Source organism: Ascochyta rabiei, chromosome 6 (genome assembly GCF_004011695.2).
Source record: "Ascochyta rabiei chromosome 6, complete sequence".
Lineage (NCBI taxonomy): Eukaryota > Fungi > Ascomycota > Dothideomycetes > Pleosporales > Didymellaceae > Ascochyta > Ascochyta rabiei.
Genome location: NC_082410.1, coordinates 419,304 through 440,233, shown reverse-complemented (window position 1 = coordinate 440,233; position 20,930 = coordinate 419,304). Strand labels below are relative to the sequence as shown.

The following is a 20,930-nucleotide window of genomic DNA, read 5'->3' as shown; positions in this document are numbered from 1 at the left end:
TCACATCAGCCCCGACGCCTCGGCTGCGAAAACGTTTGAACTTGGCTTGACCTGCGATTGGGCCTAACGAAGCCACGCTTGACATGGACATGGCTTGAGTTAGCATGGGCTGTGTGTGCAGCCAGCCTATTGGATCAGGCTTCCGCGTCACAAGTTTGCCTCTATTGACATGTCTACTCACACCTGGACGGTCACCCCTCAGCTTGAACATGGCAGCGTCGGTCACAATCGAGAGGGAAGTTCAGCAGAGATGAGCTTTTGTTGTGCGCGCGATCAAGTACGCTGAATCATATGGACGACAGGTAACAAAGGACATGGACAGTGCCTTAAATCAAGGACAAACGCGTCAACCCAGCTCGGATGCCAAAGAACAGCCCTGTGCCAAGACACACCAGAAGCGGAATACCATAAAAGCCCAGACCGATCAGAATACCCTGCTCAAAAAACCCAATGGCGATCCACTCCGCCCTCTTCTTCTCCTTGATCTCCTGCGTCGCCTTGCTCAGCGCCTGCGCCGCTACTTTCCTCGACTCCTTGCCACTGAGCACGTTGGCAAGCGTCGAGTGCGAAGCCGTGGGTACAATGATCACAGGCGACGTGCGTGTGAAATGTGCCTTTGTGTATCGCGCATCGATGTCAACGGTGTGGTAAGAGGGAGCGGCTGGGCCGAGCAAGAGACGGTAGGGGATGTGGTTCACCAGTGAAACATCCGCTTTGATGAACTGGCTGAGGTACTTGCCCGCTGCGGGTGCGCCAAAGTAGTATCCCGCCAGAAGGCCGGTAGAGGACTCGTCGTCCTCCTCAATTAGGCTGATGGCATGCTCGAGTGAGGTGATGGCTGATACAGCGAAGATGGGTTGATTGGCTTTTGGCGGCAGGGACGAGAGGTTGGAGAGATCGACAATGGCACCGTTGGAGCCGTGTGTCACTACGTTCGACCTCCATGACTTGCTGCTACCCAGCGACTTCAGAACCTCGGCTGTCTTGGATTCTTTCTTCTGTCCGCCCAGTGTAGGAGACTTGGCCGAGCCATTGATTGCGGCATCACCGGATGAAGCAAGATACGGGATGGCATACTTCAAGACTAGTTCGAGCAAGTCTTTCTTCACGAACTCGTTGACAAACACAAGATCGGGAGCATAAGGTGAGCTTCCTCCGAACGCAAAGCGTGCAGCGACCAAGTGCTCGGCAGCAGCAACCAGATCAGCCGTGCGGTCTACGATAGCGATGACTTTTGTTTGTGTGGCAACAAGTTGCATGTGGGTCGGTTGCTTAACTCGAGTCTCCTGCAGGACTTGGAAGGTTGTGGATAGTGCATCTTGTGAGGGCGCGGAAGAGATGGTGGCGAAAGTATCCGGTTCAAGAGCCTGGGAGAGGAGAGAGCGTAGAAGTGGAGGGAGAGCGCGAAGATTGTTTTCAAGCTAAGGAACGGTCAACATCAAGTCGTTGCCAATGATTCTCGTACAGAGAAGACTCACTTTCAGCGCAACACAGTTTCCAGCAACTATTGCCGCACTTAGTGCCGCAATTGCCGAGTAAAACGGCGTATGGTTCTGCTGCGGCTCGATGTATACCACGCCCCATGGGTCTGCTCGGTCAAGCGCGTCTTTCCCGTTTGCGACTCGATACTCTTCCTCTAGCTCCTTAGCTGGCTTTATCGAGTTGTGATGCTCCTTGACAAGGTCCAAGGCGAGCGCCACCTCGGTCGTTGCTTCGTTGTCTGAGACTTGTGTATCTGATTTGATTGCATCTTTGATAGTATTGCTGTCATTGCGCAAGGCATCGTGGAGCGCCTTGAGCTGTTTTTGGCGGAAGAAAGAGTTGTGACAGCGTGCTGCGAGGGCAGTTGCTTGTAGGGCTGCGAGTGTAGAGTCTGCCATTGTGAAGCCAGCGAGTTCAAAGTAACGGAAGGAGAGAGTACAGAAAGAAAGATCCAGCAATAAGGCTTGAAACTCAGGAACAGTATGCTGAGCTCCAGACGCGTCGTAGAGAGCCGATGGTTTCCTATTGGTGGTTATCGCCTCGGGATCAGTCCGCCCTCCACATTACGACCCCAGCTTTCTCCACGTTTCCGCCAGTGCCGAACACCGACTGACGCCTAAGCTTGTGTGTCCGCAGCGTTTCGAGTGAATCTTGAGTTTCTTCTCGACGAGCTTCTCCACCGCCGAGTGCAGACTTTTCCCACACCACCACGTTCCATTCACCATGTCCGTAACAACGACCTCCAATCCCCTCACCTACGCCTCTGCTGCGGTGCTCAGAGACTACGAACTCGCGCACTCCGAGTCTGATGAGCCGCTCGATACGTCGCTGAACGCACACCCTGCTCCGCCATCAGGATCAAGCAATCCCCCGGACTGGCCTACTGAGCATCGTCGTATCCCCGCATACCGACCCGTCAACACAGAGCTTGATCAGGGTTCACGGAGAGTATACCAAAACGCGATCGAAAGAACCTTTATTGGTGTCATGTTCTCAGGAGTGTTTTTGGAGGGGGTGAGTCATTCAAGATAGGTTGGGGTGCAAGGTCAAACTAATGTGACTCCAGACAGCTGCGAAGATCTGGCGAGCAACGGGTGGTAAGGTTCGCGATGTTGGTTATAAGATCGGTGGAGAATGGTGATGGGATAAAAGTGAATGCCTGTACACTGGATAGGAAGCCAGCGGCGAGGTTCTTGTCGCGCATTGCTTTGAACCTGCACTCTCATCCAAGCAATTTATGCTACTACCCAAACTCTCACAACCGCTGCTCAAATTTATGCAATCACTCAAATCGGGAACGCTGATTAACATGGACTGTAAACCCCGGCACGTGCGTACCATAGGTAAGTGGCCAGCTTTATGTGATTTGCCCTGCATGCTGTCACCCAGCCTTCCGCCTTCACTGTTAACCACCTATAGCTGGTCACTGTCAGCCACCTATAGCTGGCCAGTCGGAGCCTCACACTTGTCTATGATGTAACTTCGATCGTAACAGTGTAGGTATGGGGTGGGGTGCTTGCGTACATCCTTCTAGGCACCAATACCACCGACCTTCCTCGACACCTCATAGCAACCTTCAGATAACCGTGCGAAGTTTCACCCGAAATTAGAAACATGTCTTGTGATGCCGGCTCGTGCATTTGCTGACACTAACGGCAGTCGTCGTATAGAAACCCACATTTTCGGCAAGTCAACAGATGTCCCCCACATTCCGTTGCCACGATCTGACATTCAGTGATGCCAGAGAGATCGGACCAAGGTAATACCTGATGGTTCATTTGAACTTTGAGTACTTTTAGCCTTGTGCTTCTCTATTCTCTCACCTGTACTCTCTATTCTCTCACCTGTATATTCAACACTCTCCATCATCATGGACTTCACACAGAACCAAACAAACAGTGCCAACGGTACATCAAATGATGAGACCCGACCGCTGAACATCACCATAGTCGGCGCTGGCATTGGTGGTCTATCCGCCGCCATTCTTTTGCGCCAACAAGGACACACTGTCACCCTATTGGAGCAGTCTCGATTCGCCAATGAGCTTGGTGCAGCCATACATCTTGCACCCAATGCCAACGGACTACTTCGACGCATGGGACTCTTTCCAGAAAAAATCGGCGCCATCACTTGCAAGAAATTGAGCCAGTGGTTGCCGACGGGAAAAGAACTGTTCAGCATACCCGTTGAACGGGAAGCCCACCGCTGGCAGTATCCCTGGCAGCTTGCACATCGTGTCAGCTTGCATTCTGAGCTGAAGAGGTTGGCAACGACAGAGGATGGCCCTGGAAAACCCGCCATCCTAAAGACACGGTCGCGAGTCGCGGATGTCAACACTGCAGAAGGCAGTGTCACACTCGACAACGGCGAAGTCGTATATGGCGACGTTGTCGTTGGTGCTGATGGTGTCCACTCAAAGACAAGGTCAAAAATACCTGGTGCTGAGAACATCAAGACTTTTGCTTCTGGAAAGAGTTCTTTCCGCTTTCTCATCTCAAGAGAGAGTGCTTTGGCCGATCCAGAGACAAGGAAGTTCGCCGAGCACGAGGGTCACCTTATCATGATGTTCGGTCGTGACCGTCGTATTGTCGTGTACCCAACATCAGACAACACCCTGTTGAACTTCAACAACATACATCCCACATCTGATTCCCAAGTCATTTCTGAGGCGCCCGGCAGCGCTGACTGGCAGAACAAGGGTAACATCAACAAGATGCTCGAGGTGTACAAGGACTTTGAGCCGGCCGTGCTCAAGCTGCTCAGTATGGCGGATGAAGAGACATTGAAGGTGTGGGAGTTGCTGGATATGGAGCAACTACCTACGTGGACACATGAGAAGCTCGTTCTCATTGGTGACGCAGCTCACCCTTTCACACCTCGTATGTCGCTCCAAGTTACCGGGAAAGCACTGACCTGAGCTAACGTATTTTTCAAAAGATCAAGGACAAGGTGCAGCTCAGGCCATTGAAGATGCCGCATCTCTTGCAGTCATGCTACAGAGAGGTACATCCCTTAGTGCCATCCCCGATCGTCTGAAACTATACCAGAAGTGCCGCTTTGAGCGCGCTTCTTACATACAAGAAATCTCCCGTATTGCCGGTAACGACTTGGGCAGCGGCCCCCCGCTGGACTCATCCCGCTTTACTGCCTATAACTTTGGCCACGACGAGTGGGACCACTCAAGCCAAATGCTCAGACAATGGGAGTGGGAAAACAGGAAAGGTCTGCTCTGGAGGATGCCGACATCTTTCGGTCCAATGCCCGGGCCTCGACAAGACTTCCACGGCCGTCCTCGAGACGGTAGTCAAGCAACATTCAAGACGACAAGCGTGAAGTTCAAGACCAGCAGAACGCTGCTGCAGAATCTCTTTCCGACTGAGAAACTCAAGTTCGCATCTGCAGATACAGTGGTCTACGCCACTCTCGCAGCGACACAGCTCGGCAATCTCGAATGGCTAGGCGGCCGGGGCTACTCGCACTTTGGACTGTACATCCATGGCGTGCAATACACCAAGGAAAACGGGGAGACAGTTACAGGCAGCTATCTCCCGGTGCTGTTCGAGAACCTGGCAGACCCCATCCTGAGTGGAAGGGAAGAGCTCGGTTTTCCAAAGTTGTTCGCCGATCTTGACGTGCAGCAGGACGGCACCACCTGGTCACTGAATGCCAGCTGGATGGGCTCGAAATTCGCCACACTAACACTTTCAGATCTTTCAGAGCCTCTGGCAGATGATGGTGCGGCACCTCCACAAGCGCCCGCGTCAGCCGAAGAGGGTCTGTTCATCTCCAAACACATTCCCGCCACAGGAAGCATCGGCAGCAAAGAGCGAGGCCAAGCTGATGTAGAGTACACGGCTTTCCTGCCAAATGACGAGGAGGCGAAGACTGTGGAGAGAAGGGTGCAGAAGACGCTCCAAACGAGAAATGCACAAATCAGTTTCGATTCTCTTGACTGGAAGGCACTGCCCACGCTGCATCATGTTATCGCGAGGTTGCAGGAGGTGCCGGTGTTTGAGGTTGTTGAGGCGAAGATCGTAGAGGGCACTGGAGTGAGCGATGTCAGCTCTGCAAGGCGAGCCGAGTAACCTCCTGTTTCAAATCAATGTTCTTAATGCACATCCTCGTCTCTCTAGTTTTCCCCTTTGTGAGCGGTGAGTATGTCCGCTATGAGAGATTCTCCTAAACGTGACGGGTACTAATCGCGCTTCATCCACGCGGCTTTCACACAGGCTTGAAAAGTGGAGTTTGCAGGCCTACATCACGAGTGCGTAAGTTGTGTAGTCAGACATCGTCACAGATGAATCACATGGCAATCGAGTAGATGAAAGACGACAGGAAAGCAGCGTGTCTAGCAGTTGTACTTGTGACAACGCGAAATTACTGAGCACTACCCTCTGGAACCCATTTAGCAGTCCAAATCCTCAGCCTCTTGCCCCAAATCACAACCGGAATGGTCATCAGCGCGAAAATTCCCATCAGCATTCCGAAGACACCAAAAGGCTCGGCAGCACCACGACTATTCACCCAATCGCCGACGAAGAAAGTCCACGCGAACGACACAAGAGCTCTTGCACTCGTTATGGCAACGAAGCAGTCTCCTGCCACGCTCGTGTACGACTCGATGATGTAGTTGAAGCCTACAGACGGTGCCTGCATGAGACCGAACGCAGCCATTCCGATGCCGAACTCCAAGCCGACCCATCCAGCCGTCGAGGGATTCTGAGCGACGAAGCCAAAGATTAAGGAACCAGCCGTAGCGATGAAGAGCGCAGGAAGGGCAGAGATGAGACGAGTCTCGGGTTCTGCGTAGCCATGAGAGTCCCTTGCAGCGGTGCGCTTGACAGTCCAGTCAGCGATCAAGTAGGTGTAGACGCACCCCAGTAGCGCTCCGATGATGCCGCCGACGTTGATCAAGCCGACATCATTGCCCCAGAGGTAGGGAGGGGCCCCCACAACTTGTGGACCAATGGTGCTGATGGTGACAATGAGGCCGACGAGGCCTGCGTACCAAGCGGCGATCAGCCACACGCCTGGGAAACGCATGGCTTTGTATGGAGCAAGAAACTTGCGACCGATGCCAGGGTGGTAGGTTATGAGCCTGAGCGACTTCATGTATGAGAACGATGGATATGAGGTAGGCGGTGGCTGGGCGTTGCTGGCCACAGACTCCTTCTGCTCTACGTGTTCCTTGCCGTCTTCACCTTCGAGATCGTTGAGCCACTGTGGTCGCTCGTAGAGTGTCTCCGCCTGGAAGACGAGGCATATAACGAAAGTGATTGCAGACAACACAACGTTCATCCAGTGGATCCAAGTAAGACCCATATCGGAGACGATGTAACCGCCCGCGATGCCGCCCACGAGTGAGCCGAATGAAAGGAAGACTGTGTAAATAGCCTACAGAGTCTCTGTCAGAATATTCCAATGAGCATCAAGGGTGTTGTGACCTACCATTGCGCGTCCACGCTGATGTACAAAAAAGATCTCGCCAACGACATCAGGCGATACTGCGTCGGCGGAACCTCCACCAATGCCCATGAACACGCGAGCCGCCAGAAGGCTGTTGTAGTTTGTCGTCAAGCCGGCCCACATACTCGAGAGGGTAAGAAGCAAAAGACTACCAAGGATGACAGGTCTTCGACCGAATGTATTGGCTAGTGGAACCCACCACAGATTCGAGAACCCGAGCATGAGATTGTTGACCGCAACCAGATAGGTGAGTGTAGAAAACGACTTTGGTGGTAGGCCAAAGATAGGGGATGCTGCGTATATAGGCAGCGCGCTCGAGAGCGAAGAGGCCGTAAAGTTGACGACAAATGGGTGTAAAGACATGGCGAACAACATGACAAGCTTTCGCCACATGGGCAGATTCAGGGGGTCGGCTGGGTCTGCAGACGGCTGCGGTACCAGCCTGATTTCATTGTGACCTTGTTGCGATGCGGCCCACTCGAGGTGTTCTTCAAACTCGAAGTTAGCACGTTGCTGATGAAGGTCATTTTGAAGTCTTACCAACAAGGGTTGATGTGCCAGGCGGTGTAGCATTCTTCACCTCATCCTTTGATAATGCAAATGCCTCCCTGAAAGATGTCATTGCGAGCAGAGAGAAGACGAAATTAGTTCGTTGGTATCAAGGTGATTCAGACGAGATGGGCAATAGACGGGGCTGACGTATCCCCTAGATTATATAGACGAATCGTTGAGCCAAGAGGCACTGATTGCAAATCCATGCTCGGCACTTTACAGCGGTGAAGGGTGAGTTTCGGTATCTTCCATTGGACGCAAAAAGGAGTGCATTGACTCTTTCACTACCCCGGATTGAAGTGCCGCTTTGTGGGGTTTGTCCGATGTGGAGGTCTTTGTCCGGGGCTAGTCTGAGTAAAAACGAACAAGACAAGTGGAGTTGATTCGAACGCACTTGCCGCTACGAACAGACAAACCAATAGTCGTTAAGCACCACAATTGACGCGCCATCAGCTCGGTGTAGGACTCTCAAATAAGTAAGCGCCGGGGAAGCTGGAACATTGGTCTTGCACGTGAACTGTGCAGTAGGGCCGAGCCGCTGTACGTGCTTGCGAAGCTATCTGTAAGTGTCTCTTGCGGTCTTTAAATCTATAGCCGTGCCACATAGTGTATCTATTATCTGGTCTCTGGTCGTAGACCTTCCAGCAACTGCACCAAATTGCCAACAAGTGGCGGACTGGATCCTTCCACGGATTCGTATGGTGTCAGTAGCAACTGCACTAAGCCATCCATGACCGCAGCAACATTGGTAAGCTGGACTGTGTCACGCGACTTGATAGTTTTGATCGACGGGACACCCCGGTCCAGGGTTATGAATCTTCGCGTGTCAAGGGTGTCGTCTCCGTTAAGCAACACCGCAGCATACGAGGTATCGCCGGGCGTCGATTTCTCTGGGGTAGATCCCTTTAGGAATCCATACCCCCAAAGAATGAGCCCTGCATGGTACACTGCGATCGCGTTGAAGTTGCAGAGCAGGCCCTTCGGCAGACTCTCAGCTGCACGAAGAACCTGGCCAGCATGCCATAGTGCCTGGCGGGCTGAAACTGTTTTGGTCCAGTCGCGTAGCAAAGGATAGGCGGAACGCGCTTCTTGCTGACCCTCGATTCCAGCAAAGAGTTGGATATCGTCCAAAGGAGCGTTGAGGTGTAACAGCATGAGTTCCATAGTAATTTCAGCAGTTTTTGTCATTGGCGGGCTCCCGACGTGGAAGTTTTCGATCTGTTTCGTGAGCTCCTGGTAGCGAGACGACAAGATAAGACTGTCATGTCCTTTGGCGGGTGATCTTGCACCAAGCGAGCTCATCTGGCGGAATTCCCAGACCATGCCCCACATCATGTGCAAATAAATTGTACTAGCGCTATCATGTTGAGCGAGATGGTCAAGGTCTAGAAAGCAGTCGATGGCTGATGGGCGTTTGGTCATGGGCCATGCGTTCTCCAGGTAAGCGGCCTTCCAGGCGACTGCAGACTTTGCTAGCCAGAGATCTGTTCTACGTTAACAAAATGTATACAGGACATGCACGTTATTAATCCCTCGTACTAGCTGCGCAATCAAATGCGTAAGTTCACGGGAACGTGGAGGGCACTTACGATTCGAACAGGGCAAGGGTAGGTGCATCTCCGAGTAGGTCATCAGCGGCGGTTTGAGTAGCGCCATTGATGACTGTCTGTCCAGCTCGAACACTCGATAAATGAGCCGGAGGTACGATTCTTGGTGTGCCCACTCTTGCCACTTGACTTCTAGAGCCGGCCCGTCGTCTTCTGCAAGCGGAACTACGTCCCTCCACGTCGAATGTCGCAATCGCCCTCCTCGACGTATCATCGTCACTAGTGGCTGGAGAAAGCTTTCTGCAATTTCCATCTTCCGGCTCACGCCGCTCCACATGCCGACTACGAGCTGTAAGAGGAAAGTCGTTACATGCTGCAGGTCTCTAATCGCAGAATTGTCCTCTTCAAATGACTTTGACTGACCCATGCGAGCGGCTTCGTGCAGAGCAAACCCAAGCTTTCGCAACGGGACGTCCGGCGTCGATGCAGCACCCGCTGAGACTATGCAGGCAAGCAGCTCTGGGCTTAGCTTTGCAAGTGAAAGAGTCGGGAGATGAAACCAAGACTGGACGTCGAGTGCTGGCGATGTCAAAAAGATTTGTATGAGACCGTCGAGCAACTCCACACTAGGAAATGCAGATGCTATACGCTTAACGTTCTCAGGACTGCATGTGCCAAGGACCAAAGCCATCAGGCGATCACGGCTTACACGACCCAGTCTTTCGTTAATCGCGCGACGTTGCGGAAGGTGCGCTCGGCGGTTGTGGTCTTTGTCAGAATCTGGAAAGGCGAGATTCGTCTGCTCCATCCCGCTGTGGTCCCTATCTCGACGTGGCAGGTAACGCCATATACTATGTTTGAAAGCCTCGGTACGCACTGGTGCGCTGTCATTTTCCAGAGGTTGTGGCTCAAGTCCCTGGGCGTCAGTCGAAGGCGTGCCGGCAGTGAAGGGTATCTGGAAATTGTACTGATCCAGTAACCCAAGGTCAAGGTCCGTAAGGCCGACATCCATATCGAAGTTGAGGTCCATTATACCTCGTGGAGTTACATGACCAGAGAGGAAAGATTCTAAGGGTGGCATATTTCGGAAATAGTCTGGTAGAAAGGGATCAATACTCGTTGTTTCATCGAAGTTCGACATTGTGCTGTCAAAGAAGGATGATATTGTATCGCCAGTCTCCGCGTATAGCTGGTTCATAGCTTCTTTGGATGTTGTCGATGATCTCTCACGCCCATTCGGTCGCAAATCATTCGGCACTGTCATCTGCGCAACTGGTATTGATGGTAATTGGAAACTTGGTTCTGATTTGCCGACATCATTCAGGCGCGGTGTTGAAGTTTGAGTACTGTCAGGAAACGGTACCGGAGAACCGTAGTCGAATCCGTTTGACAAGTCAAGTAGGTCTTGCGCTGCATGCACGGCATCGAGCTCCTCGACTCCGTTGTCATCTACTGTAAAGGTCTCTGGTACTCGACAAGCAATGTTCTTCTTTTTACAACGACTGCATGGCTTTTCGTCTTCGCAGCGTAAGTGGCTTTGAGAGCAGGCCTCGCATGCCTGTACCACTCGAGTGTCGCGAGCGATCTCTCGCTTTTGTCTTTTGGCATTAGAGTCGGAACTGTGGTTTGTCACGTGTCTCTTGAGCAGGTCTCTGCAAAGGAGTCAGGGTGCGTCAACGATTAGCGAGGCACGTACATCCTAGCAAAGCCCTTCGAGCAGACAGGGCAAATGTAAGGTTTCTGCCGTGTATCTGGTAAACAGATTTCTTAGTCTACCGTATTGATCGAGTGTGCTACTAGTGGAGGAACACCTACGCGCTCGAACGTGTCGCGTTAGATGATCTGCCCTGGTGAAAGATCTCTTGCACGTGCTGCACTGAAAAAGTCTTTGTGAGTCCGAATCCGGTATAGCGGCTGTCGGTGGCTCCTGGGGTGTTGCACCTGCTTGCATTGCAAATGGATCGAACGATAATGGCCTCGGAGTGCAAGGTGGAGGAGGGAAAGAGTGTGGGGGATTGCGACGGTTGTGAACTGTCAAATGCGGAGAACTAGGGGCTCTGGGGTGCTGCGCCTCAGCCTCCCGAGATTGGCTTCCCCACATTCCGCAGCTCGACATCCTCAACTTCCTAAAAGTGAGACCGAACACCGAGCCTATGTGCAAGTTCGGTTCCTCTTTTCGTCCTGGATCCGGCGGACATAAACAACACATCCGGCAGATCCGTTGACAGCTTGCGCTTCCTGTTTGGCGGGAACCCAGTCCTTTGTCTGCAGAATAACGCGTTTCCTCCGATATTAACTCAGACTTCTCTGTCATCATCGCTACTTGACCCGGAGTCTTCCCACACCAAAATTTCGAGAAATCGAACGATAGTAAACCTCTCACCATGGCTGTCCCACCAGTTCATTTCTTTTCCCACGGCTCGACCATGATGCTAGGCGAAGAGTCGCGCTCAGCAGACTACTGGAAAGCCTGTGGAGACGAAGCTCTGCGCCACGGCATCAAAGGCATCATCATGATGGGCGCGCACTGGGATGCGCGGGGTGTGAACCGCATCGACGTTGCAATGAACCCAAAGCCCGACAAGTCACCGGTCGCCTATGTTCACCCCAAGAAATATGTCGACTACGAGCTCAACCCCGACCTCGCCACCGGAAAGAAGTGCATTGCTGCGTTACGAGAGAAGGGCATCGATGCACGACCTAACGACAAGTTCGACTGGATTCACGACACATACCTCATTTTGATCCGCATGTTCCCTGCAAAGTGCCCGCCAACAACGTTGATCAGCATGAACGGCCGCTTTGATCCTCACCTACACGCACGCATTGGAAGCATCCTCGCTCCCTTTCGCGAGGAAGGGTACCTCATCATCGGCACTGGCGGAGCGGTACACAATCTTTACCGTAACCACTGGGGCCAGATGATCCGGTACTCCGACAACTTTGCTCAACCGTACCCGCCGGAGGCACCCATGCTGGAGTTTCGACAGAGCGTTGAAGATGTGTTTGTCAGGAGCTGCAGGAAAGGTGTGCCAAAGGGTACTGTTACAAGGGCCATTACGAGGTTGATGAAGCATCCTATGTATAGGGACGCGCATGCGACGGACGATCATTACATGGCAGCCTGCTTTGTCGCGGGTGTCCTAGATGCCTCACCGAGAAGCGGAGAAGAGTGCGTGCTGGGTGCTGAGGACTGGGAGCTGGTGAATATGTGTAACAGTCAGTTTACGTTTGGAAGGTGGTCGCAGAAGGCTTGATTTAGTTGTTCTCTTGTTTCTTGCTGTTCTAGGGCGTTGCCCCATCCATGATACTCAATCTAGAACCTCCAATGATACTTTCCAATTACCTGAAATAATGTTTAGCCAACATGCGGCACACCACTGTAGTAACAAACGGTTCGTTAGAGAATGTTTGGTTGACATTGGAGATCTCTCCGTAATTGATCTTTCTCTAGATTCGGGGATCGACTCGAAACCCACCAGAGCAGACTACCAGCACGATATAGCTTCTCCAATCCAAATTCGATCAAGGTATTATCATATGAATTTTAGATATCACAAATTGTGATGGACATTGAATCACGATCTGCCATGACTTGTACATTGCTGTAACTATTTCGGCGGTACAATAGGTAGCGTAACATAATTCAAAAACTTATCACTGAAGTGCAGATGATTCAGTCCTCCAAAAACCTTCTCGCTCCTGTCCTCAGGATGATTGTGCTGGAAGATACCGCTTCCCTGTGTGTCTCCGCTGCTGACCTCGAACACAATCTTCCCACCCTTCTCAACGATGACGTTCGTTGGCCATACTTCAACGTCGACTGCGTAAACATCTCCAGGAATAACGGGTTGGACGTCGGTGCTGAAGTAGTCTCTCCAGGGCAAGTACTCGCGGTGCTTGGGGTGGTCGGGGTTCGTCTTGCGCAGGCTGACGCGCAGCCAGCCCTTGGCTAGAGGAATCGGATCGCCAGCTGTGCCTGTGTAGTGTACCTCCTTGCCCTCGGGCGAGATGTAGCGGAGCGTGACGAACAGGTCGATGTCAGACGGTGTGGCACCAGTAGCGTGTGGTGAGAGAGACGCGTTGAGATGTGCCACGATGTGGCCGGTAATCTCTGTTTCCTCTTCGAAAGGAGCAGTGGTAAACTGGAGAAGCTTAGGGTTGTCCAGTGTGCCCAAAGCCTCGTAGGAAAGTTTCTGTGGGCGATTGGTAATTGGTTGAACCTGCGTCAGTGACTGTGACGGTGTGAGGTAGAATTTGGTGTAGCGTGTGCGTGCAATCGGCCACTCGTTTTCCGTCCGTCTCGTGTAGACCTTTTCGGCTTCTGCATTGTCAAAACCAACATCACCCTTCCTGAGCACTATATCAACTGGCGGAAGCTTGCCCTTCACTGACCAGCCGACACGATCGTCTCCCTTGAGGAAAGCGTCAAGGAAGCTGCGTTGGATCTCGACCTCCTCCTTATAGAAGAAAGGCAAGTCGTGGCGCCCGGTGATCATTCTTAGGTATTTGAACTCGGACCCGGCATGCGTGTAGCCTTCAATGTTGCCCCGAAGGTGTAGCAAGATACCACCCCAGTTTCCTACGGAAAGCAGTGGCACTTCGATATCGCTCATGTCGTATTCCTTGCTTGCATAGTAGATCTCGTCGCGGTATTTGGACGCGTTCGTATCGATGGTCTGGTCCTGTCGGTTTTTTGCTCGAACTTCTTCGGACAAGTCTCCATCCACTGTGTCAGGACCCCAATTGCGCGCCGCGCGTCCCGGTCGTCCGTATTGGTTTGTGATGACCTGACGGTTCCTAGTACATTGTCAGCGTTATGCTGGTAAATAACTCTTGAGATCTGACATACCACCAGAATTCGATGAACTTGTTGCTCAAGATACCGCCATGCCTACAGCGGTCGCGATAGTAGTCGCTCATACCCTCCCAGGGTATGACAGCTGCCAAACCCTTCGGCTTGCGGGCAGCCACACGCCACTGCGATCCAGCGTAGTAGCTTATACCAAGCAGACCGACTTTCCCGGAGGACCAAGGTTGCTCAGCAGCCCACTCCACCACATCAAAGAAGCACTCGCTTGTTCCACGGGACATGGTGTCGAGGAAGCCTGGCGATTGCCCGAGCCCGCGCTCGTCAGCGCGCACGATGACATAGTCGTTCTTTGTCCAGAAACCAGGATCCGGTGTCTCCCATGCTGAGTGATCGGAGTGATGCTCTGGGTTTACTTCAGAGTACGATTTGGCGTGGAAGCTGGAAGTCTTAGAAGCTGCGTGATGCACCTAGTGCTGGAGGTACATACTCTTTGTAATGGATGTCCTTTCCGTATGGGCCATAAGTCACCAATACAGGCAGCTTTGTGCCCTCATTTGTACTTTTAGGCCTGTAGACATTGACTCGAACAATGCCTGTTGAGCTTGTCTTCAGTGGAACTTCGGCATTCTCTTCGAAGATATAAGGGAACGACGTCTCGTCAACCTTGTGCGCTTTCTTCACCTCGAGCTGCTCAGACATGGTGCCAATGACGTTGATAATGATCGATTGGTGTCTGTTAGAACTCACTGCTGGCGCATTTCTACATATATGAGAGGATGTGACCCTGGTGGGTACCGAGGATGCTGATGCGGCCTTTAGTCCCGGACCACGGTGCGCCATCGGGAGGTGGGGGAATGAAACCGAGCCTAAACTGTCATAGGCCTCACACCACCTGATGCACGAACAACAAAGACCGAAAGGAAAGCAGGGTGAATCAGGTTTCCTTCAAAAGGAAATTGCGACACGCTTTCAAAGACTATCTAATTGTTACTGAGACAGTTATAATGACACAGTCGAGAGTGAAAAGAGCCATTGCATGACCAATCAAACAGTGTTCAAGACACTAAAATCCTCGAGTTTGACACCGAGTACGTTTTAGCATCTCGTTCCTGTTTAAGTAATCCATTTCTGTCTAATGAGAAGCAGGGACGCCCGCCATAGATCCATAGTCCTCCTTCAGTGTCTCTCCAGCGATTTCTATAGGCTTGCTTTCCTGCAACACATACATCATCCTTGCCCAGCTGTCCTTGCTCAGGTTTCTCCACGCGTGCATTGTGCCCCTCTGGATGGCCACATCTCCACGCTTCAGTATCCGAGTTTCACCAGAGTCGAGCACCAACTCAACCTCACCCTCGATTACTACGCCGTAGTCGAGCGAGACGGTTCGGTGCATGGGTGACAGCACACCAGGCTCCATATCGACAAAGCGCAGAACTGTGCCTCCGGATGTGACGAGGCCAGGAGCGTTTTCAAGGAATGGCTTGTAGACATTGATGTCCGCGTCATCGTTTAGATTGACGGGGTGGCCCTTGGTGACGTAGGGAAGACCAAAGGCTGCGCTGGGAATCTTGTCCCACTTCAGTGTCTCTTCGGCGGCGTCTGAGAAGACAGCTTTCTTTGTCGTGGGATCGTGTGTTGTGATGTAGCGCTTCAGGCTGGGAAGCTTGTTCTCGAGCTCGGGTCTGGACGACATGATTTCTGGTAGTGGAGAGTGTGGGAAGAGGACTGTCTTTCAGCTGGCAATTTGGTGGACTGGACTGAATGGTATGTAGAAGCTGTAGAGTGCAGAGTCGCAGTCGGTAAGAATTGAAGAACGAGTCTCAAGTTGACGATGCTTCCCGATGTGGAGGGGCTTTTGATATTTGCCGACGTGTACCTGCGTCGACCACTGCAGGGTCATGAGCCCGCGTATCCGCGTTTCGGTGCTTTAGAGCTCCGCAATGTGCATTGACTTTGATTTACTGAACACACTGTGGAGAACAGCGCTCTGAGCCGCGGCATTCCGGAAGGGTTGTAATCGATAACTATAGCTTGAACGCCTCGCAGCAGAACCGCAAACGCTGGCGCGTCTTCTGCTGCCGGAGCATGGCAAGTGCCGCTCCCCCGAGGCCGCTTTCTGGGGTAGCCGTGTGGGGCCCCGATGTGGAGGGACCACCCGCCCTCAACCTCACATGCACAGCGAACGTGATTTGTACCAAGTATAATCAAGGTAGCTGTTGACCAGCTTGTCTCAGACTTTTTGCTGGTCTGTTGCAAACCTTGAAATCAACCCCCGTTTGGGAATCATCAGGTCAAGATCATCATGGCTGACGCATACGCCTCCCACTTCGGCATCAACAACATCCCATATGGCATCGCAAGCTCATCTAAGAGATCGCAACCGCAAGCCGCGACGAGAATTGGCGACGATGTGATATTTCTTGGCGAACTCACAAAGCACGATTCCTTCAAGTCAATCGTCGCAGATCTAGCGTCCTTGTTCTCCCAAACCACATTGAATGCATTCGCATCACAATCCACAGATATCCACAGCGCCGTCCGTGCGGCTATCCGAGATGCACACCACAACAACTTGCACACATCGGCGTCCGAGAATATCAAGGACGTCACTCTGCATTTGCCGGTTGCAATAGGCGACTTCACAGACTACTCCGCGAGCGCAAACCACGTTCTCAATGCCGGTGAAGCGATTACGGGCGTACGCTCGTTCCCGCCAGCATTCCACAAATATCCCGTTGGGTACGCTGGGCGTTGTTCTTCGATTGCTGTGAGCGGGACGTCAATCACGCGGCCTTTGGGCCAATATATCGAGGACTATGCGGCAGCGGAGAAGAATGTCATCTTTGGCGCGTCCCGAGCGTTGGACTATGAGCTCGAGATTGGTGCAATCATAGGTAGGCCGGTCGAGCCGGGGACGTATCTCAACGCAAGAGACGCGGATGCACACATCTTTGGCTTCGTGCTGGTCAATGACTGGTCTGCGCGAGACATTCAAGGACTGGAGATGAATCCGCTGGGACCGTTCAACGGGAAGAACTTTGGAACTTCCATCTCGCCATGGGTCATCACGCTCGAGGCTCTGAAGGCGCACGAGGTCCCTGCGCCGGAAAGGATGGGAGCTGTTGCGCCGTTCATGGACGACCCAAAGAGTGTAAACTACGACATCAACCTGACTGGGTCGATCAGACGAAACGGCGCAAGCACGACAACGTGTACGGTCGGCTTCGAGACTATGTATTGGACCTTCAGGCATATGCTCGCGCACCACACCATCGGAGGATGCGGGCTGCGGACTGGTGATTTGATTGCGAGTGGAACCGTAAGTGGGGAGAAGGAGCACGAGCATGGGTGTTTGCTCGAGCTGACAAAGAATGGCAAGAAGGCCAGTAAGCTGAGCGATGGGGGTGAGCTGCGGTTTCTGGCCGACGGAGACGAAGTGACATACGAAGCCATCATTGGTGACGGAAGTGCAGGCGTCGGGTTTGGTGCATGTGTTGGTGTTGTGAAACCTGCAAGACAACTGTAGAGTAAACGGTAGACTAAAGAGAAATTCTACGTTGCTTCTACACTTGCCAATCTTGAATGTGCTGCTGGCCCGCTCGCTGTGAGTGATTGTGAACCAGGGTCAACGCAACGTCGTAATATCAAAGTAAACATGGTCTCGTTGCGCAGTGCTTGCACGCTTACTGACGTTGGCGGAGCCAAGAGTCGTACAATCTACGCTGCATTGATGCTGTCTACATACCACACCCCAGCATATGCGTGTGCCGGAGGAGCGTAATTTTCTACATTTTGTTCGTGTTCCCCTACCTGTGACGTGGCCACCGTGACTGCCTCGAGTTTTGAAGAGTCTTGCAGGCCTACGCTCCTTTTCGGCCGTGCAAAATCGCTCATTGGAGGTGCGTACAACGTAAATGTGTCGTCTTACGTCGGCTTCGCCGATCATCTCAGACCGGCCAAACGGCGCTCCTGGACCTCGGACAGCGCCCGGCTGCCGCTCAAGAAGGCCACCACGCCGACAAGACCAGCGGCAGGCAGGGTCTGGAAGAGGTTCCAGCTCGTGTAGTAGAGGAAGAAAACGCCCTCCATAGCGATGATAGAGCCGTAGAAGAGGGCGTGCGAGACAGGGGCTGCGCCGAGCGCCTTGTTTAGGTGACTGACGTTGGCACCCAGGGTGGCCCAGAGACCGAGCAAGAAGGGAAGGGCAGCAGCAACGGCAGCAGCGAAGAAGATGGTGATGATCTTGGGAGGCGATTTGGGGTCGTCGCGGAAGACGTGGTGGATCTCGGGCTCGGCGGCGTAGCGGAGCGGTGGCTCGGGGATGGCGAGAGGTACGTTGGCATCGCGGGTGACAGCCAAGTCAAAGACCTTTTGCTTGTAGGGCGCGGACGAGCCGAATGCGCCGACGACGATCGAGGCGGGAATTGGCTTGGTGGAGGTGAGGAATTGGTGGGGTAGGTCCTTGTGTGACTTTGGGGTGGTCAGTACGGCCAGGTGCAATGGAAGCAATGGAAGCAATGGAAGGAAGCACCTACCAGAAAGAGCTTGGCCTTGCCGCTGTCCTTGACATTGAGCACGAAGGACGCCTCCAGCCCCGTGGCGGGGTCTGTCAAGGTGAGGAAGGCCTGGTGCGGTCGCTTCGCAGTCTTTCCATCGACTGTGGTGAGGTCGAGCTTCAACAAGTCGGTCGCGCCCAGCGATACCGCCTTTGCGAGAGGCTTGGTGGCGCCGAGCCTGTGACGAGTTAGAATTGCAACTGCGAGTCGTTTGTCCATGCAGGCGCACTCACGCGTTCTTGGAAGCAGCTCCGACGCCAGCACCTTTGCTGGCAATGGAAACCGTGGCATCCTCGAAGCTCCAAGCAGCAGCAGATGCAATGGAGGCGCCCGAAAGCAGGAGCGAAGATACGAGACCGAGAGAGAGCTTCATGGTTGACGTATGCAAAAGGCAAAAGAGTGAATGCGGAGCTCTTGCGTGTGATGCCAGAGGACAGCTTGCGTGGAGCGTGGGCCGTGGAGCGTGGGCCGTGGAGCGTGGGCCGTGGACCGCGCAAGCCGTCGGTGATTGGCCGGTCCGTCGCAGCTGCCCTTCAGCCACACTCTGAGTCTCTGACGACACAGCGCGACCACAGCGCGACCACAGCGCAAGGTGGGAAGCTACTTGGCCGAGGCTTCATTAGATATCTCGCACGCTTCGCAATGCACGCGGGCATGCGACACGAAATCGTGAATCTACACAGGTACACGAAATCGTCCAGTCTACGCCGGAGCTGGCACAGCGCCACTCTCTCCACCTCCACCGCCTGTCAAGCTAGCCATGAACTCCTGATATCGAAACACCTCCCCCCTCCCTAGTCCTTTCCCCCCTTTGCCAAACGCCCTCCTCCCGCTGAAGCCCTCAACGACCATGTCAATCTCCCTCTCGGTCAGTCTGTGCTCGCCCGCGTCGGGGGCCGTGTGCAGCAGGGCGTCCTTTAGCTCTGCGAGATCAATCTGACCGTCGTCGCCGTCGTCAAAGGCTTCAAAGGCCGCACTCAGCTCGCTTGGGCGAGACAGGCCGCCGAGGAGGTCGGAGAGGGTGTTGAGGTAGGTGGCGAGGTTGATGCTCTGCGCGCCGTTGAAGTAGCTGGCGAGGGTCGAGGGCGTGGCGGACAGGCCGAGCTGCGAGAGCATGTCTGCGACGTCTGCGGCGTGGACGTGGCCGTCGTCGTCGCGGTCCATGACGCTGAAGGATTCGCGCATGCTGTGGAGCAGGGGAGGCGGGAGTTTGGAGAGGGCATCGTTTGTGGTTTGACGGATCATGGGCGGCCGGGCGGGCGCCGCGCGTTGTGCTGGTTTTGGTTCTGTGTCGACGAGCGTGGGCTTGGAGGGCGATATGGGCGTCTCAATCGCCCTGTCCAGCGGCTTTTCAAGCGTCATTTGAACGGCCTTCTCGACGACTGGGGTCGTGCTGTCTCTGGAGACGAGGGGCGGCGTGCTCGATCTCTCCCGGCCGCCTTGGAACTTTGCGGCAAGAGATGCGGTGCTGAGTGGGCGGACCGTGGCGTTTGTGGAGCTGGACATGTTGCGTGCGTAGTCTGGCCGTTCGACTCGGTCGCGGGCGGGCGATAGCAGTTGGGGCCCAGGTGACAGCGGCTCTCGCGATGGCGAACGGAGATGTGAGGGCGAACTGGGGGGCTCGCCCGCGTTGGCCGTATTGCCCGTCTTCAGCCAGGGTGGCGCCTTCTGCGAACCGTTGCTGGCTGTGGCCTGGCGCAGAGGGACGGGCGACAAGGCGGCTGGCGTCTCTGTCGGCTTCAGCGGCGACGAGGTTGGCGTCGAAGGACGGGGGGTGGAAGGAGAGCTTTGTCTGATGGAGCCTGGGCGGCCGAAAGGCGACTGGCGCGAGCCACGCGCGCTGTTGAAGAAGAGGGGCGACGGCTTTGCGTCTGTGGGCGCCGACTGCAGCGTGTTAGCCTAGGCAGAAGGAGCACGCAAGCAAGGAGGCGGCAGCGTGCATACCATGATGTTGTGTTGTGTCTCTGATTGCAGTGCAGAGAGGGTTGCACTGGCGGTGAGATGTGAGATGTGAGATGTGAGATGTGAAATGTGAAATGTGAGATGCTCGGTGTGAGATGCTAGATGCTTAATGCTTAGTGCTTAGTGCGTAGTGCTTAGTGCTTAATGCTTAATGTTCAATGCTCACCGCTCGATGCTCGATTCGGCGACGGTCCAGCGTGTTTGCGCCGTGTTGACGTTGGCCGCCTTTCCCCAGCAACCAGCCGTCAACACGATGCCACCAAGTCGCTCATCCCTGCGCGTCTATCGATAAGCCTCCGTCCCAAATCCCAACCCCCCACTCCCAACTTCAGGGTCCATCCTGCCATCCTACCATCCTGCCATCGTGCTCTCCTGCTATCCAGCTATCCAGCTATCCTGCCATCGTGCTCTCCTGCTATCCAGCTATCCAGCCACCAGCCACCAGCACACCACAAGAGCGCGTTGCGTGCCGCGTGACGTGGAAGCCAGCCGCCTGCAGCGCTCCCCCTACGTGCTCACGTGACAGGCTGTGGTCCTCGTCCCGGCCAAACG

General features: G+C 53.8%; 11 protein-coding genes across 11 annotated transcripts, besides 4 other annotated features; 4 read left to right on the top strand and 7 right to left on the bottom strand.

Moving 5' to 3' along the window:
- Positions 1 to 326: 326 nt before the first annotated feature.
- EKO05_0004000 (uncharacterized protein) lies at positions 327 to 1,880 on the bottom strand (the record flags this gene model as incomplete). The annotated part of the gene is made up of 2 exons (XM_038939092.1): positions 327 to 1,421; positions 1,479 to 1,880. 2 exons carry the CDS (start codon positions 1,878 to 1,880, stop codon positions 327 to 329), a joined length of 1,497 nt encoding a protein of 498 aa, XP_038799820.1.
- Positions 1,881 to 2,205: 325 nt separating this feature from the next.
- EKO05_0003999 (uncharacterized protein) lies at positions 2,206 to 2,623 on the top strand (the record flags this gene model as incomplete). Its single annotated transcript, XM_038939118.1, has 2 exons — positions 2,206 to 2,496; positions 2,549 to 2,623. The coding sequence occupies 2 exons, from the start codon at positions 2,206 to 2,208 to the stop codon at positions 2,621 to 2,623; spliced, it is 366 nt and encodes a 121-aa protein (XP_038799819.1).
- Positions 2,624 to 3,352: 729 nt separating this feature from the next.
- On the top strand, positions 3,353 to 5,567 carry EKO05_0003998 (Salicylate 1-monooxygenase; the record flags this gene model as incomplete). The annotated part of the gene is made up of 2 exons (XM_038938861.1): positions 3,353 to 4,361; positions 4,420 to 5,567. The coding sequence occupies 2 exons, from the start codon at positions 3,353 to 3,355 to the stop codon at positions 5,565 to 5,567; spliced, it is 2,157 nt and encodes a 718-aa protein (XP_038799818.1).
- Positions 5,568 to 5,859: 292 nt separating this feature from the next.
- EKO05_0003997 (uncharacterized protein) lies at positions 5,860 to 7,570 on the bottom strand (the record flags this gene model as incomplete). Its single annotated transcript, XM_038939056.1, has 3 exons — positions 5,860 to 6,876; positions 6,931 to 7,436; positions 7,489 to 7,570. 3 exons carry the CDS (start codon positions 7,568 to 7,570, stop codon positions 5,860 to 5,862), a joined length of 1,605 nt encoding a protein of 534 aa, XP_038799817.1.
- Positions 7,571 to 8,115: 545 nt separating this feature from the next.
- Positions 8,116 to 10,998, bottom strand: EKO05_0003996 (uncharacterized protein; the record flags this gene model as incomplete). Its single annotated transcript, XM_059636290.1, has 4 exons — positions 8,116 to 8,984; positions 9,090 to 10,699; positions 10,744 to 10,798; positions 10,863 to 10,998. 4 exons carry the CDS (start codon positions 10,996 to 10,998, stop codon positions 8,116 to 8,118), a joined length of 2,670 nt encoding a protein of 889 aa, XP_059492273.1.
- Positions 10,999 to 11,431: 433 nt separating this feature from the next.
- EKO05_0003995 (uncharacterized protein) lies at positions 11,432 to 12,304 on the top strand (the record flags this gene model as incomplete). Its single annotated transcript, XM_038945467.1, has 1 exon — positions 11,432 to 12,304. One exon carries the CDS (start codon positions 11,432 to 11,434, stop codon positions 12,302 to 12,304), a length of 873 nt encoding a protein of 290 aa, XP_038799815.1.
- A 354-nt stretch (positions 12,305 to 12,658) lies between these two features.
- Positions 12,659 to 14,559, bottom strand: EKO05_0003994 (uncharacterized protein; the record flags this gene model as incomplete). The annotated part of the gene is made up of 3 exons (XM_038938862.1): positions 12,659 to 13,847; positions 13,900 to 14,298; positions 14,348 to 14,559. 3 exons carry the CDS (start codon positions 14,557 to 14,559, stop codon positions 12,659 to 12,661), a joined length of 1,800 nt encoding a protein of 599 aa, XP_038799814.1.
- A 433-nt stretch (positions 14,560 to 14,992) lies between these two features.
- EKO05_0003993 (uncharacterized protein) lies at positions 14,993 to 15,553 on the bottom strand (the record flags this gene model as incomplete). The annotated part of the gene is made up of 1 exon (XM_038945466.1): positions 14,993 to 15,553. The coding sequence occupies one exon, from the start codon at positions 15,551 to 15,553 to the stop codon at positions 14,993 to 14,995; it is 561 nt and encodes a 186-aa protein (XP_038799813.1).
- Positions 15,554 to 16,162: 609 nt separating this feature from the next.
- EKO05_0003992 (Fumarylacetoacetase) lies at positions 16,163 to 17,386 on the top strand (the record flags this gene model as incomplete). The annotated part of the gene is made up of 1 exon (XM_038945465.1): positions 16,163 to 17,386. The coding sequence occupies one exon, from the start codon at positions 16,163 to 16,165 to the stop codon at positions 17,384 to 17,386; it is 1,224 nt and encodes a 407-aa protein (XP_038799812.1).
- Positions 17,387 to 17,802: 416 nt separating this feature from the next.
- On the bottom strand, positions 17,803 to 18,789 carry EKO05_0003991 (uncharacterized protein; the record flags this gene model as incomplete). Its single annotated transcript, XM_038938968.1, has 3 exons — positions 17,803 to 18,330; positions 18,396 to 18,594; positions 18,650 to 18,789. 3 exons carry the CDS (start codon positions 18,787 to 18,789, stop codon positions 17,803 to 17,805), a joined length of 867 nt encoding a protein of 288 aa, XP_038799811.1.
- A 67-nt stretch (positions 18,790 to 18,856) lies between these two features.
- Positions 18,857 to 18,897: a tandem repeat.
- Positions 18,898 to 19,118: 221 nt separating this feature from the next.
- EKO05_0003990 (uncharacterized protein) lies at positions 19,119 to 20,363 on the bottom strand (the record flags this gene model as incomplete). The annotated part of the gene is made up of 2 exons (XM_038938954.1): positions 19,119 to 20,300; positions 20,361 to 20,363. The coding sequence occupies 2 exons, from the start codon at positions 20,361 to 20,363 to the stop codon at positions 19,119 to 19,121; spliced, it is 1,185 nt and encodes a 394-aa protein (XP_038799810.1).
- Positions 20,364 to 20,412: 49 nt separating this feature from the next.
- Positions 20,413 to 20,462: a tandem repeat.
- An 18-nt stretch (positions 20,463 to 20,480) lies between these two features.
- Positions 20,481 to 20,541: a tandem repeat.
- Positions 20,542 to 20,752: 211 nt separating this feature from the next.
- Positions 20,753 to 20,810: a tandem repeat.
- Positions 20,811 to 20,930: the final 120 nt, after the last annotated feature.